We start from the raw sequence: 14,416 nt of genomic DNA, 5'->3' as shown, positions 1-14,416 counted from the left end.
AGATCTGGGGCCAGGAGCACCTGGGTTTGATTCCAGCCCTGCCATTTAATCATTGTGGAGTCAGGCAAATTACTTAACTTTTCATTCAGCAAATGTGAGCTATTTTTTAATTATTTACACACTTTTCCACCATGAAGAACATTCTCTCTGATGAAAGCTAACAACCTCTCATCCATTCAGCGGGTAATTACAGAGCACCTGTTATAGATTAGGCTCTCATCCTCTTGGTCCTGGACAACGGCAGTAGATAAGACAGACCAGACCATTGCTCTCCCATTGCATTTTGGGAAGATGGACAGTATACAAATAAGAAAACATCAAATGGTACAGTTGGCTGCAGGTGCCTCCCCCCCCACCCCCCGCCACCAAAAGACAGGTCTACCTCCTAACCCCTGGAACCTGTGAATGTGACCTTAACTTGGAAAACCAGATTTAAGTAAGGATCTTGAGATGAGGGGGTTAGCATGCTGGATTATCAAGGTGGACCCTACATTCAATGACAAGTGTCTTTGTAAGTCACACAGAGGAGACAGAAAGAAAAGGCCATGAGATGGAGGCAGAGAGGGGGGTGATGAGCCACAGCCAGTGAACAGCTGGGGCCACCAGAATCTGGAAGCAGCAAGGAAGGATTCCTCCCAAGAGCCTCCCAGGGGGTTAAGCCTGGCCTACACCTTTGTTTCAGACTCTGGCATCAAGAACTGGGAAAGACTTAAGTTTCTGTTGTTGTAAGCCTCCCTCTTTGTGGTAATTTGGACATCAACCCTAGGAAACAGTGGCTTAAATGGCAATGTGTACCAAGAAGAGAACAGGGAAATGGGACAAAATATAAACAGGGACTCAAATGGGACCACCATAAATGATGGGAACGTGGGAGGCCCCATTGTGGAGGCACCATCTGAGTTCCCTGAGGACGTGGGAGATGGGTGTTCTGAATCTCCGGGGCAGCAAGTGCGAAGGGCTCAAGCTGGGAATGACCTTGCTGTGCTGGAGGACTAGAAAGTCAGTCGCTATGGGAGGTGGAGGGGAGAGCAGTAAGGAGATTCTGATACAGGAAGGGACCAGAGCCTGTAGGGCCTTGTAGGCCTTGAAACCTGTCTCAGACTTACAGTTAAAATGACTCACAAATGCCCCTACTAGCAGAGAAAGAAGGAAGTTATGCACTTGTTACATAGGTAAATGTGAGCATATTCTAAACATTTTTGTAGTCAGATTATAAGCTGAACCTTTATCATCTTAATTAATGTAATCCCATCCCACTGTTAATTCTATATGAACAAGAATGTCACAAATAGTACATCAGAGGTCAAACACCACAGCACACAGTAGAAAATCCTCAGTGGGATCCTTTATTTTGTTCACTATTTATAACGTGAAATTTCAACCTTTAAGGGCGGTTTTCTACCAGTTCAGCCAATGACTTGGAACACCACCTTTTCCTAATTCCCTGGTGTAGCAGTCCCCAGGGCACGTCCAAGGGTCGCGGATTCCCCAGGACCAGCAGGAGTGGGTTCCAGGGCTCCACGACGCCGGCCTCCCCAGGATCCCACTGCCTCATTCCTGTCGGTGATCAGCGAGGAAACGGATTGTACTACTGTTCACTTTTTCAAAGCTCAGACCTACCTCATTTACATGTCAAGAAAATGTTCTCAAGTATAATAAAAGTGTTCATCATTTTCCTGGAGTTCTTCGAATGCCGGACATTCATTTCTTCCCTACCGCTAAACTTCCTTTTTCACATTATCTTTCTTGACTGCTGCTTATTGTAAAAACAAACAAACAGAAAAACACCACAAAGATATGGATTTGTTGCGCACATTAGCAGGTCTGTACAGAAAAATGCACAGAAGTTTTATATACCATTTACAGTGACAGCTCAGAGTATAAGGTCAAGAAGGAAGACTCGGGAATATTAGACGTGCTCTGAAATAAACCTGCAGAGGGGGACACCACTGTAGTTTCACCAGAGGCTTCCCTCACCCGCTGTTCAACAGTGGCAGACCCAAAAACTGTGCAGTTAAAATACACAGCAGTCGCTCCATGTACTGCCCCCAAGCCCCCCAACTTCTGAATCTGGGGTTCTTTCACACTCTCTTGCTCTTTCATTTATGCGTAACGGAAAAAGCTAACAAATCATGTTTTAGCAACGATCCCCATAGACTGTCGCGACTGACCAAGATTTTAATGTGTTTGCGGAGAAGTCTTACTGAAACGAGTGCGATGACTATTTTCCAGGAAACAGTGAGTGAAAAATCATTTTAACCCCAATCGGTCAGAAACTTACTTTTTGGGGGTCCCCAACTGCTGTAAGCGAGACAACTGTAGCAAACCCTCTAAGACAATGAGAGAAAGCCTGTGACAGTCTGCTGTATGCACCATGGGGAGGAGGTATCAAAGTTCATCGTGGTTTTTTGTGAGATCTTCCCCGTAATTGGTAGCCTGGCTCCCGACGAACATGTTCCAGTTCTCCAATATCTCCTCCTTAGTTAGCTTTTCATCCTGCAAGAGAGAGGAAAGATCTCTGTCACAGAAGTTCTGGTAACTCTGAGGAACGGTTCAGCGTGAAACTCCCCTAATTTCATGGATTCTCAACATTTAAAATAGTGCATGTCATAATTAAGAGAAGCGGCCAGGCACCCCTTCACCCACCGTCACCACCCTGCAAAATCCAGACCGCGGCGAGAATCTGGTTATGTCCACAAGCAGTGCTGGTTTTCCCAAAACAGGCGCCGAAGAAGAGATCCACTCCCCTTTTATGGCCTGACTACAGAACTCTCCTGTCTCCCAGGAACGTGGAGCAGCGATTAAATTGGGAAGAGGCAGGGCTTCTTTCTAAATCTCGTTTATTTATGTGGATATTTATCAAAAGATACTCAAGGGCTGGGCGTCTGAGTCAGCAGGACGAGCTTGCTTGGGGATGTGCACCCTTGTGCCTGACACATTACAGATGTTTGCTAAATGTCTGCTAAGTGTCAAACCGGTCCTCGGACAACTCAGGGTACACCTCTGAAATCCATGCCCGGTCCATAGCCAAAGAAGTGACGGTTTCTGCAATCCTTAGGGGAGGGAATTAAGTATGTGGCCCTTAGCGGACTATCCAGGACTGTCTGGGCCTCTAATGAGTTCATCGTGGGTTACCACGGTATTGGCTTAAGCTCCCAAGTCTCTAATATAGGGCAAATAGGCAAGAAGTCGATAAGGACACGGCTGTGTGGGCCACGGGCCAATGCTATCACCAAAGAAGCAAACAGAACCCATCTTGTATAAACGATCTCCCTTCAAGGAGTGATTCCAGGAGACCGTGAGCTACCTTGTCTTTGTCTGACTCGTACACCAGGTGCCTGGCCTCGGCCTGAGCATGGTCGTAGTCCTGAGGGAGGATCCAGTGGCGAATCTCATCTTTGTCCAACTTCCCGTCCTTGTTCAGATCCCGGAACTCATTAAACTGCTCCCGTTCCGACAGAACCCAGTCTGGCTCGGGGCCGTTCTCCTCGTGGGAGAACATATCCGCTGGAAGGGAAGGTGGTTCTCGGTTAGCAGGACAAGCAGGAAGGCAAGTCAAGGAAAACCTGAGCTGCTGAGGTTTTGGAGAGATGATGGCCCATTGGGACCCCGCACCCAAATGTCTGGCGGGCAGTGTCCGGAGGGTAATGACGTAGTGACTTAGCCGCCGTGCAGGCCGCCTCGTGGAACAGAGAGAACGGAGCTCAGGAGCCAGAAGATGAATCCTGGCTCGTGCCTTAGTTCAGGGACCGGGATCATGTTACTTACTTCAGTGGGTCTTAAGTTGCCTTGTCTGTAACTTGGAGGTAGTAATTTACAAATCAGAGTTTCTACAAAGATTAAGAGGATCCTTTCCGTGAAAAAAACTCTACAAGCCAAACTGGCACATGTGTGGGTGGAAAAACAGTAATAAAGACCAACATCAAGCACTTCCTATAGTCCAGATAGTATATATAAAATACTTTACACATTTTTTTTTGTTTAACTTTCATAATAATTCTAGAAGTAGCTACTGTTACTGTTCCCATTTTATAGATGAAAACACTGAGGCACAGCCTTAACCCAAGGACCCACAGCTAGTATGAGCTCGAGCCTACATGGGAACAGGGCCACTCTGCTCCCACCCCTGGTCTCAACCACTTATTCCTATTGTTGTTTGTATCATCTCCAAAGGGCTTCCCCAGAGATCATTTTATTTTATCCTTATAACAATTCTGTAAGATGAATTATTATATTTTATGAAATGACTGGGAAAGGGGAAAAAAAATCAGGGTACATTGCTTGCTAAGTCACTAGCTCTCCTTTGAAAAGACAGATACCCTATGGGCAGTTTTCTCTTTAATGGAAACACAGCTTGGAAATGCCAAGTGGTAGGGAGAGCGGGTAGCGAATGAAGGAAAAAGAGAGGCAAGACCCTTGGTTCTGCTACAAGGCAGAGCCACACCTGACAGTGCAGACTGTTTTGGAGCAAGGCTGTCACATTTATTAGCTAACTTGGGCTTCATCAAGTACCGCAAGCGTGTGTGCTGTGTATTCCCATTTTCTGGATGAGGAAACTGAGGCTTATCAATATGATGTGACTCCCACAGGGTCGCACAGCTACTAAGTGGAGAAGCCAGGACTCCCAAGCCCGGTGCTCTTTCCACCGCACCAGATCACCACCGGTTTTCTGCTCACTCCCAGCAGAAAACAAGGCTCCTCTGTAAATGAAGTCACTTGCTGGGCAAGTCCAGACACAGAGGCCTTCCCTCTGCCTGAAAGCCGCTCAGAATTGTGTTTTCAAGCACCATGCCCCGCATCTCCCTCCCTCCCCGGTGTCAAGAATGGAGTGTTTCTTTCTGGCAGAGTCCCTCAGAATTTTGCCCCTGACTTTGCACCGGTTCAATGCAGAGTTCAGGAGGGCCAGGAAGAGCACACACTTTTAATCAAAAGCGCAACATGGCTTGTTTCAACGCGTCAGACTTTTCTGTCTAATTCTATCACCACCGTCAAGGCGAGGCGTCTGCAGCTCTGAGCTGTTCCTAGCTCGCACCCCAGGCATGGGGAAGCTCGCGCCCACGAGGGACCTGTCAGTATGTTATTCTCCAGAGGTCGTACCACCGAGATCGCTTTAATTATCACGGCGAGAGCGACCTGTCTGTTCCACACACCCGCGGACAGCGCACGGGCCTTCCGATCAAAGATCACCTCTGCTTAGAAGAAACTTTGCTCGTCATTACAGAAGGCACGATTCTCGGGCCTGGGGTGGCCAAGCAACGCAACCACGGACCAGGGACCAACAGCGATGTGCGTCTTGATCTTGTGCCGAAAGGTAATTAACTGCCTCTATTAACGGTGGGCACGAAGATTATCTGCATCCCATCCCTCAGATGACTTTCCAGCATTTACTTTATCAACACTTGGGAGTCGCCAGGGGAGGGCACTGCTTTAGGGAGCCCTGTACCAGAGCTCCCACGTGACCGCGGTGAGGGTGAAATGGAAAGTTCCAGCTGGCCTGCCCCAGTCCTCTATGCTGGGAGGCCTACCGGCTGCTCGGAAGGGCTCTAACCAGCAAGGCAGCTTCTGACCCGGCTGCGTGAATCTGACTCCTACTCCCGCAGCGTCCAGTACCCGAAAAACCCACTTCCTGACGCTTCAGTGGAAGCCACGGGAGCAAAAGGCGGGCTGCGTTACTCCCAATGAAAGCATCAAAAACCAGAGGCACAGGATGACCAAGCATGGGGCAGCTGTGCCCTCTGTACAAGGAGTCACCTCTCTAAGGAGGAGGCCATTCCTGCAGACGCCTGGGCCTGTAAACAGTCGCATTCATTCCGGCTCCACCTGCTCAGTGCCTCGAGGCCCCATGGACCCACCATCTGACTTTGGGGTCTTTCCCCTGACCCAGTCTGCTCTGGCCTCACTGGAAATCTGTGGGATCTCCATGCCCATTTTGCAAAGGTAAAACCAGACAGGGGAGTGGGGGCCACCTCTCGGAGCCGTGGGGCCTCCTATTGGCCCCTAGGTGAGGTCTCCCAAGTGCATCCCAGATGCTGTACCCTGGGACTGGTATGACAAGTCCCTCTCCAGTGGGAGGGCAGAGGAGTGACAACTTCAGACTTGCAGCTCTTGCTAAAAGAGACGTGCACGGAAAGCAGTTTGAGATGTGGGTGGAGTAATGGTGCCCCTTGGCATGTCCGAGGACGGCCTAGCAAGACCCCAGGCCACACTTACCAATATACTCATCTTGATCCACAAACCCATCCCCATTCTTGTCAATGTCCTCCAGGGTTTCCTAGGAAGCAAAGGGCAATAGAGAAGGCAAGTTGGAGGCGTGCTCTAAGTAAATCTGAGAGTTCTACCTACTGTCCTCCTCTGTCTGGCTTTTATGGCTGAAAATGCTTGGAAACTTTTGGCTCACCTCCTTACCTCCCAGGGCAGTAGTTTCTTGTCTGTGAAAAATAGGCAGTGGCTTCTGTTAGTCCTTCTTCTTCCCCCAACTTTAAGAGCAGAACACTCTCTTCAAATGCAAATGTAAGTAAAAGCCCAGAGGGACTCCGATTTTTATCAAGAAGCCCTGCCAGGCCAACCATGCCCACCATCCAGCCAAATCATCCCCTGGGGTACTGTGAGGAACCCATATTGAGAACCACTGGACCGGGTAATCACAAACAGTAGATTCCAGGGCCGAGTGGATGATGAGGACTAAGTGGATGTCATAAAAATATGAAACAATAGGCAATTAAGACGTAAAAGTATATTATACTTTTGGACGTATATGTGCTACACTTGGTGCATTTGACTTCTTAATTAGGTTTATTACTCGGGTGAGTAATTAAATGACTTTCCTTTGTCAGATGTGTCCTGGGCTGAAGCGAACAGCCAACCTGAGAGCAGGGAGCCAGTCCAGAGGCACGTAATGTACTTAGGGACAATTCCCCCATCTTCACAGTCCCCTGGCAAAGTAGCTATCGCCACATGGATGGTGGGTGGTAGAAAGAAATGATTCTGAGAGCCACTGCCCAGTCCTTGGTGTCACGGTGATCACGAGAGGGAAGCACGAGGCAAGAGGGGACCCCATCCACCAGCTGGGCAACTAAAATAGTCCAGAGCTAATTACGAACCACAAACTCTAGCCCCTTATTTCCCAGGATCGAAGCAGTTAGAACTGGCCTGGGCACCTGCCCAAGAAATAGGTGATGGCATTTATTTTACTGTCACGGAAAATGAAGACGTTTGGGACCCCACCAGACACTATGGAATGCCCAGCCACCCCCCAGAGCCTTGGTCAGACCCATGTACCCTCCCAAGCCCCACTCCTAAGAGAAGTGTCCTTCCAGCCAGTTTTAAATCCCCCTGTGGTTTAACAATCACTAATTCCCTTTCAGTGTCTTTTTCTAGTTCCCGCAAGGCTGAAAAATGGGACAGAGACTAGCTAGTGGATCACTGAACCCATCTGCTCTTTCCTGGCACACATCTAAACTGTATCTCCCTGCCTCGTCCTATCCAGAAGGAGCCCGTGGAAGGTAAAAGGGAGGGACAATCTTGGCCACGAGAGTAATAGCAGACTGTTGCCTTCTCTTCATTCCTCTTCTTTTCCTTTGTGTCTCCCAGCTGGTTGTTCCAGGATGACCAGGAGGCCACGAGATGGGAGAGCGTCTGGGTATAAGGTGTCTGAGTATCTGATAGTACTTGGGGAAGCACCCAGAAGGCCCACATGACTCAGACCATCTGCACGGGACTTGGTAGAAGCAAAAATAACCTTTGTTTCCCACACTGGGATTGGGGCTATTTGTCCCACAGCAGCTAGGTGGCCCTGACTAATCTATCAGGTAGACAAGGATTCCCAACGTAGTCCACTTCAGAGTTCTTTTCCAACTCCCGTCCGGCCAACAAATGCGCTCTCTTTGCAAGAAGGGACAAGTTTTTGGTACAGATTTAGCTCTGGTCTTTTCCCAGCTCAGGTTCTTTAATGATCTTACCAAAACCACAATTTCCTTCATATGCTCAAACTCCTCGGGGTGCAGAAAGGCGGTGAACTCCTCCCGAGTAGCTGTCTGGTCACCGTCGAGGTCTGCGGCCTTGAACCTTCTCTCATCCCGTGGCAGCATCTTTTTAAAGGTGTGATGATCTGAAGTATCCTGAAACTCTGCGGGGTTTCCTGCAGGATGTGTGCAAAAAGGTCTGAACTGGGCTGCTACGGAAAGCATTTCCTTCCAGACCACTCATCCTTAATGCTTAAAGGGTACACACGGGACAAAAGGTCCCAAATCCACTGAGTTCTTTGAAACATTTCAGAATGCCTTTATCTGTCCCTTCATTCCCTCCCCTGCAATAATCCAGGCCCTAGCATTTTATTGGGGGCATTATAGCAAGTGGTTAAGAGTGCTGGCTTTAGGCCACATGGTCATACTTTTCTTTGCAGAACCCTGCTTTCATATCATTGTTTGATCTAGAACACACACAGGCTCCCCAGTACCCACAACATTCTGTCTAAATGTTTCTGTCTGGCTCTTAAGATCTCCCTTAACCTAGCCATGAGTGTGTGCATCTCCGGCTCTCCTCAGACCTATCTCCTAGCTCTCTCTCCCACACACCCAGTGGGGCCGCACACTGTGCCTGCACACATCCCTCTATCATTCCCCACAAACAAGCATGTCTTCTATCCAAACCCTGTCCACTGCTGAATACACTCCTGTCCCTTTGCTTCCCCAGCTGACCTACCTTCCCCTCTTGTCTCTCTCCAAATAGATATCCATTCTTCAAGACCCAACTCCCAGGCCACCCTCCCCCAGGAAGCCTTCCCTGAGGGCTCCAGCCGTCTTTGGGATCTGAAACTAGGCAGCATTCTGAAGCTGTCCCACAGACACGCTTCATCTCTACACCGTTCTCTTTGTTCTTTATGCCTCCGAGATCGTAAGCTCAGATTGGGCAGCAACCGAAGTCACATCTCGCGACCCTGAAATGATGGCCTGAACCCGAGTCAAGATTCGGATGCTTAACCAAGTAAGCCACCCAGGCTAAGTCACTCGTTATTGGGCCCTGGACTCCTCCCACTACTCACCACCTACAGCCTCAGTCAGAGTAAGCAGCTCTGTACATTCTTACTAAGCAGAGGAGGGTGCTACACAAGGAGGTTCTGCTTAGGGGGTTGTGACATCTCCCCGAGGCAACAGATGTGTCGAGAGAGAGAACAGGTTCGAGCAGGGAGCTTGTTCTGAGGGCCCCAGCTGTGCCAAAACTCGGGCAGCACCTCTTACCTAGGTAGTAACCATAGGTGGCTTGTTTGTATTCTTCCCAGGAAATCTTATCGTCTTTGTCCCGATCATAATCCTTCCAGACTTTGGCAACATTATCATAGATGTATCTTTTCTGCACTCGTTTGATCCAGGTTTTCAGCTCCTCAGTGGTCACAAAGCTGTCCCCATCACTGTCAATCCGATCAACAATCTTCCTGTAGTTAAAAAAAAAAAGCCAACACCAAACCCGCAAGTCTATTATCAAGACTTAACATGATCCTGATCCAGAAAAAGAGCAAACACCATAGAATCTAAAATGAATAAACAACTGAAATAAAATCAATGATCTGATCATGCTGGGAGGTATCTTAAAGTTTATCTTTTCTGACGATAATATGCCTCTCCCGACCCAGTGCCAATGGCAGACACAACCAGGGTGGGCCATGCTCTCTGTCCTGATAAACCCAGATGTGCCTAGGAATCCTTCTCAACACAGTGCCCTGCAGCTGGACAACTGATCAGAGCTGATTTGTAAGATGAAACCTAGCAGTCCTCTCCAGGTGCATTCTGACTCCCTCTCTTTAGAGTGATGGCACCAAGGTTGAGGGAAATGAGATGACTTTTCTGAGATCACACAGCTGGTATGTGCTATGACCGGGTAACTGGGCTCTAGGGCCAGTGCAAAAAAACAAACAACAACAACTTGAAGCTTAAAGCAGAAGGAGACCAGACCTTGCCAGTCAAAGCCTAAGACGTCAGGGGTGAAAGCCTTCACGGCACAGAAACTATTCAAGAAACTTGACCAGCTGAGCACCCGCAGGAGCCCACACCCCTGTCCTCAGGGTACAGATGCCTCAGTCCAGTGGTGTTTCCTGTTCGACTCTACTGAGGTACCCCAAGCCCGAGTCCAGAGCAAACTTCAGGTCGGGAACTCCCCAGTGTCCACCTTTAGGCCTGAGGATCCCAAGAGAAGGAAGCTGTCCCTGTGGGGAACTTCAAGGACACCCACAAGCTATTTCTAATGCTTAAAAAAGTCTGACTCTAGTAGTCCATTCACCTGGGATGGGGTCACCCAGGCTAATTAGTGATTTGGTTCTTTGCTTTGTGCTGCAGCCTGTCACCTCACTGGTAAAACTTTCTTACTGTCAACTGAAGTTCTGACTGACAGTTACTCTTTGATTAATTAGAAATGGGTATGAATTCGTTAGTACGCGTAAAGTCTCCATCGCCTACCTGAGTCTGGGTAGGGAGCTGCTCCTCTTAACTCAGGAAAACGTAAGCACTCCCAACAGCTTCCGGGTGTCCTCTCCTCAGCGGCCATTTTAACAGGTCTCAAGACTGACAAAGCCTCGAGGCTTCCTTCCTTCCAGCCCCTCTGGGTCTCAGTTTCCCTGACTATAAATTGGAACACCTGTTCTGCAAGGGATGTTGTGGTGAAGAAAGGAGAGAATGTGTGCCTGGCCTCACTGAGGACAGTCATCTAGATCACAGGTGGATAGAGAACTCAACCGACACCCAGCGAGGAACAGAGCGAGCAGAGACCCCCGGCAGGGCCTCGGGCAAACCTGGAGATGTGCTGCCGCCACCTGCAAGGCTGCCCATCTCCGCTCCAGACGCTGCCTAACACGTGGGAATAAAAGTCAACCGTGTCAAGAGAAACTAGAAATCAGGGTCTGTATGTGACATCACTTGTATGGTACTTTACGTTTTCTCCAAGACCGTGCTGCATGTCTGTGACTGCATGTGGCCCGTGGGCCTCCACTTTGCAGCTCCCCGGCCTATGTGTCCCTAGTGGCTTTAGGACGGTCCCCTTTTCAGAATCTAACATCAGGCAGTGATTGCCCAGATCCAGCCACACTCCCCCTCAGCAGCCCAAACTCGGTGGGGGCGGGGGACAGAGAGGCGGCTGTTCCTGTTCCAGTCTGTCCCAGGTGGCACCCACCGCTCCCAAGCCCTCCCCTCTAGCCTAGATTTACCTGACGGATGAGTGGTGTGTCCAGTCCCCATCCGGTGGTTCAGGCTGCAGACCGGCTATCCTGGGTTCCCTCCCCTTCTCCACCCCCATGCTAAGCCAAGAGCAAGCACGCACAGTTCTACCTCCCACGTGTGTCTGGATTCACCCTCTCCTCCCCTTGGGACCGGCCGGGCCTGCTTCAGGCCCTCATGGCCACTCCCCTGTCCCTGGTTTCTCCATCCGTGTCTCGGTCATGTTCTCTGTCCTGCTGCTGGTCTCATGTTCCTAACAAGTTTTGAGGATGCTGACGTTTTGATCATGTACAGAGTAATGTCCAGTCTCCACCTCACAGAGATCCTTTCTGCTCTGCCCTGTCCCTTTACTGTCCCACCACTCCTCACCCCCAGAACAGGTCTCAACACCTTTGCAAGCAGGTTGTTTTCACTTCAGGAAAGACTCGCTCTGCTGGTCCCCCCGGCAAACTCTGACCATCCCGCTGGTTCTGATCAGATGGTGTCCCCAGGCCCCCAGGCCCGTCGGGAACCTGCAGCCCTAGAGGCTCCTTCTCCCGATTGTGGTCACCGTGGTTTGTAGCGGCACCATCACAGCAGATACACGCAGTGTCTGCTTGTGTCTCTCTCCTCTACTCCTGACGGTAAGGACTTGGAGTCCTAGCTTACAAGGTCTTAACTTTGTATCTGCCTGGTACCTAACACAGTGCCTGGCACACAGCAGCCATTCAAACGTTTGCTGCATGACTAAATGAGTGACGTGGGGGTATGCACACAGGGACCAAATGCAGACCAACTGCCTGCACTAGTTCTCACCACTAGGCTCGCCTGTCATGATGAAGGCACTAAAACCAGAAGCTGTTAGGACAGCAAACTACAGAGTTCCCTACTCCACATCCCAAAACCTGTCCTCCTGCTCTCTGGTGGCAGTGCTGCAAATGGCGGCCTCTCAGGGTCCCAGAAGAAATCAGTTACCAAGTGCTTCAAAGCGATACAATAGACCAAACCCATCAATGGCCCCCATTGTTAAGTGCCAGACAAGAAGAGAAACTACTTCTCTGCAAAATAAAAGGTGATTGTTTGGGGATGACTTTGAAGTTCAAATATCTTTTTATCTTAGAAGGCAGCTGGTGCACCTACACAATAGGTATAATTTAGCCTCCTATTTTAACCGAGCACATTGGCCTTTGGTAGCCCTGGCAGCACAGGGATGGCTGTGTTCTTTTTCATGTAGCAGGACAAGAAGATCCTCCACCCCCAGGAAGCAAGTTCCGGGAGGCCTGGTGCCCAGTAGGCCAGGCTAACGGGAGCCCCCCTCCCCACCCCAACACACACACACCAGAGCAGCCCAGCCTCCGCCTGGGACCAGGTCTTGGGGCTGATTGCTCTGTGGAAGGGTTTCCAGGTACCTTTGCACGAGCCCAACGGTATCCCCAGGGGACCTAGAGAGAGACTGCAGTAATGTACCAAAGTTTTGTGTTCCAGATTTGGCTCCTGGTTCAACTGCCTTCACCAGTGAAATCCACAATCTGCCACCACACCCTCCAGCTTTTTGCCATCGTTGCCAAAGGACTGGGTGCCTCCGCAGACAACTGCAGGAAACATAAACTGGGGGACCAGTTTCCACTCTCACTTCCCACTCCCTATCCCCTAATGCCCCTCTTCTCTTGACAGGATCTTTATACCCCTATTCCTGCTATTCCTACTATTAGCCGGATGGCAAGAACATCTCTGCCGCGGCCCAGGAACTCCGGCCCGGAATCAAGTCTCTCGTTCATCTGCCCCTAAATCTTTTATCCATTTCTGTTCATCCTGGAGACCTTCTTATCAGTGCCACAAACCCTAAAACCCCGGGAATGGGCGCGGGGGGGACTGGGAGGGTGGGGAAGAGCTCGTGTCACTAAAATGCCACGGTGCACAAACTCTTTGGTACACCCTCCGCCCTCCCTTCTGATGCAACCGAGGGTAGGGGGCGGGCCCTGACCGCCTTGGCTCCGCGGCCGCTGCCACGTTCTTGCCTCCCCGCGGGAAGCCACCCCGGCCCGGGCGCGGTGGCGGTCTCCGCCGCGGTCCCGGCACACCCGGGCAACTCCGCGCGACCCCGCCGGCCGCGCCCGCCTGTCCCCGCCCTCCGACCGCGCACCCGATTTCGCTTTCGCTTTGCGGCGCGAGTCCCGCGTGGCGGCCGCCCCGGTGTCCCCGCGGGCACCTGCGACGCCCCCGAGCGCGGCCCAGACCGCGGCCTCACCCCAGCCTCTCCTTGCTCTCCTCCGAGGTGAGCTGGTCGAAGGTCTTGGAGTCCTCTTTGCCCAGGAAGGCCTCGTGGTCGTACTGGAAGCTCTGGTTGTCTTCGGGCGGCCGCTCGCCCAGCTCCGAGTCGGGCCGCACCACGCGCTCCTTGCGCACAGTGGGCTTGGCCCGCAGCGCCTGGGGCGCCAGCGCCAGCGCCAGCAGCAGCCCCAGGGCGAACCCCAGGAGGCGGTCGCGGCCGCCACGCGCCATCGTCAGGGCAGGAGAGTGGCCCGCGGGGAGGCACCGAGCGAGCGAGGAGGACGGCGACTCGGAGTGGGGGCTCCCAGCGCGGCGGCGGCGGCGGGGGAGGGGACGGGCCCGCCCCGCGCCGGAGAGAAGGGGCGCGCCCCGGGCCGCGGGCAGGGAAGCTTCGGGCAGCCGGGCTCACGCGCCCATTGGCCGCCGGGCTGCGGGGGGAGGCCGGGGCAGCCGAGCCACGTCGCCAGCCCGGGTAGTGGGCGCAGGGCTCGGGTTTCGCCTCGGCCCCTCCCAGCGAACTGGTTGCGAGGGGCGGGCCCAGGCGTACTGGGCTGGGGACTGGAGGGCTCTTAGGAAGACGGGCAAGAAGTTCTTTGTCAAGCAACAGATGTTCGGGATAAAATTCTCTCTCTCTTCTCCCAGTTTCGGAGAATGAACGGAGGGAGGGAGGGAGGGAGGCGCCGCCCCTCCCCAACTTCCAGCGGGGCGCCCGAATCCCAGCCCTGGACCCCGTCCCAAGATTTGCTCCTACACCAAATTCAACCCCACTTACCCAAACTCCGGAGTCTGGTTACAAACACAAGAGACTGGAAAGAAACCAGGGTGGCCGAGGTCCCCTAGAAACAAGGGTCTCAAACCCAAGTGTCGAGGAGGGCCAAGCAAGTGGCTTCAGTATGACGGGGGCCAACTAAACTGAGCAGTCCTGCGCGTTCCAGCTGCCACGAGTGCAAGGCCCCAAACTGGGA

At 51.7% G+C, this 14,416-nt stretch overlaps 1 protein-coding gene across 1 annotated transcript; it reads right to left on the bottom strand.

The window, feature by feature from the left end:
• Window positions 1–1,318: 1,318 nt before the first annotated feature.
• RCN1 (reticulocalbin 1) lies at window positions 1,319–13,864 on the bottom strand. Its single transcript, XM_047692104.1, has 6 exons — window positions 13,429–13,864; window positions 9,237–9,430; window positions 7,959–8,137; window positions 6,211–6,271; window positions 3,308–3,507; window positions 1,319–2,496 (listed from the first exon to the last, which is right to left on the bottom strand). The coding sequence occupies exons 1-6, from the start codon at window positions 13,680–13,682 to the stop codon at window positions 2,389–2,391; spliced, it is 996 nt and encodes a 331-aa protein (XP_047548060.1). The 5' UTR covers window positions 13,683–13,864; the 3' UTR covers window positions 1,319–2,388.
• Window positions 13,865–14,416: the final 552 nt, after the last annotated feature.

The sequence above is a fragment of the Lutra lutra genome, chromosome 10, assembly GCF_902655055.1.
Source record: "Lutra lutra chromosome 10, mLutLut1.2, whole genome shotgun sequence".
Classification (NCBI taxonomy): domain Eukaryota; kingdom Metazoa; phylum Chordata; class Mammalia; order Carnivora; family Mustelidae; genus Lutra; species Lutra lutra.
The sequence above is the reverse complement of the archived record's forward strand: the minus strand, read 5'-3'. Positions and strand labels throughout refer to the sequence as shown.

What these genes read in the sequence shown, in the direction of transcription:
- RCN1 (XM_047692104.1), bottom strand. Translation starts at nt 13,682, where the DNA reads ATGGCGCGTGGCGGCCGCGACCGCCTCCTGGGGTTCGCCCTGGGGCTG. An exon ending in GGATCAAGATGAGTATATTG is followed by an intron (nt 3,508 to 6,210) that starts GTAAGTGTGGCC and finishes CTTCCCTTCCAG; the next exon opens with CGGATATGTTCTCCCACGAG. An exon ending in ACGAGTCAGACAAAGACAAG is followed by an intron (nt 2,497 to 3,307) that starts GTAGCTCACGGT and finishes TCTCTCTTGCAG; the next exon opens with GATGAAAAGCTAACTAAGGA.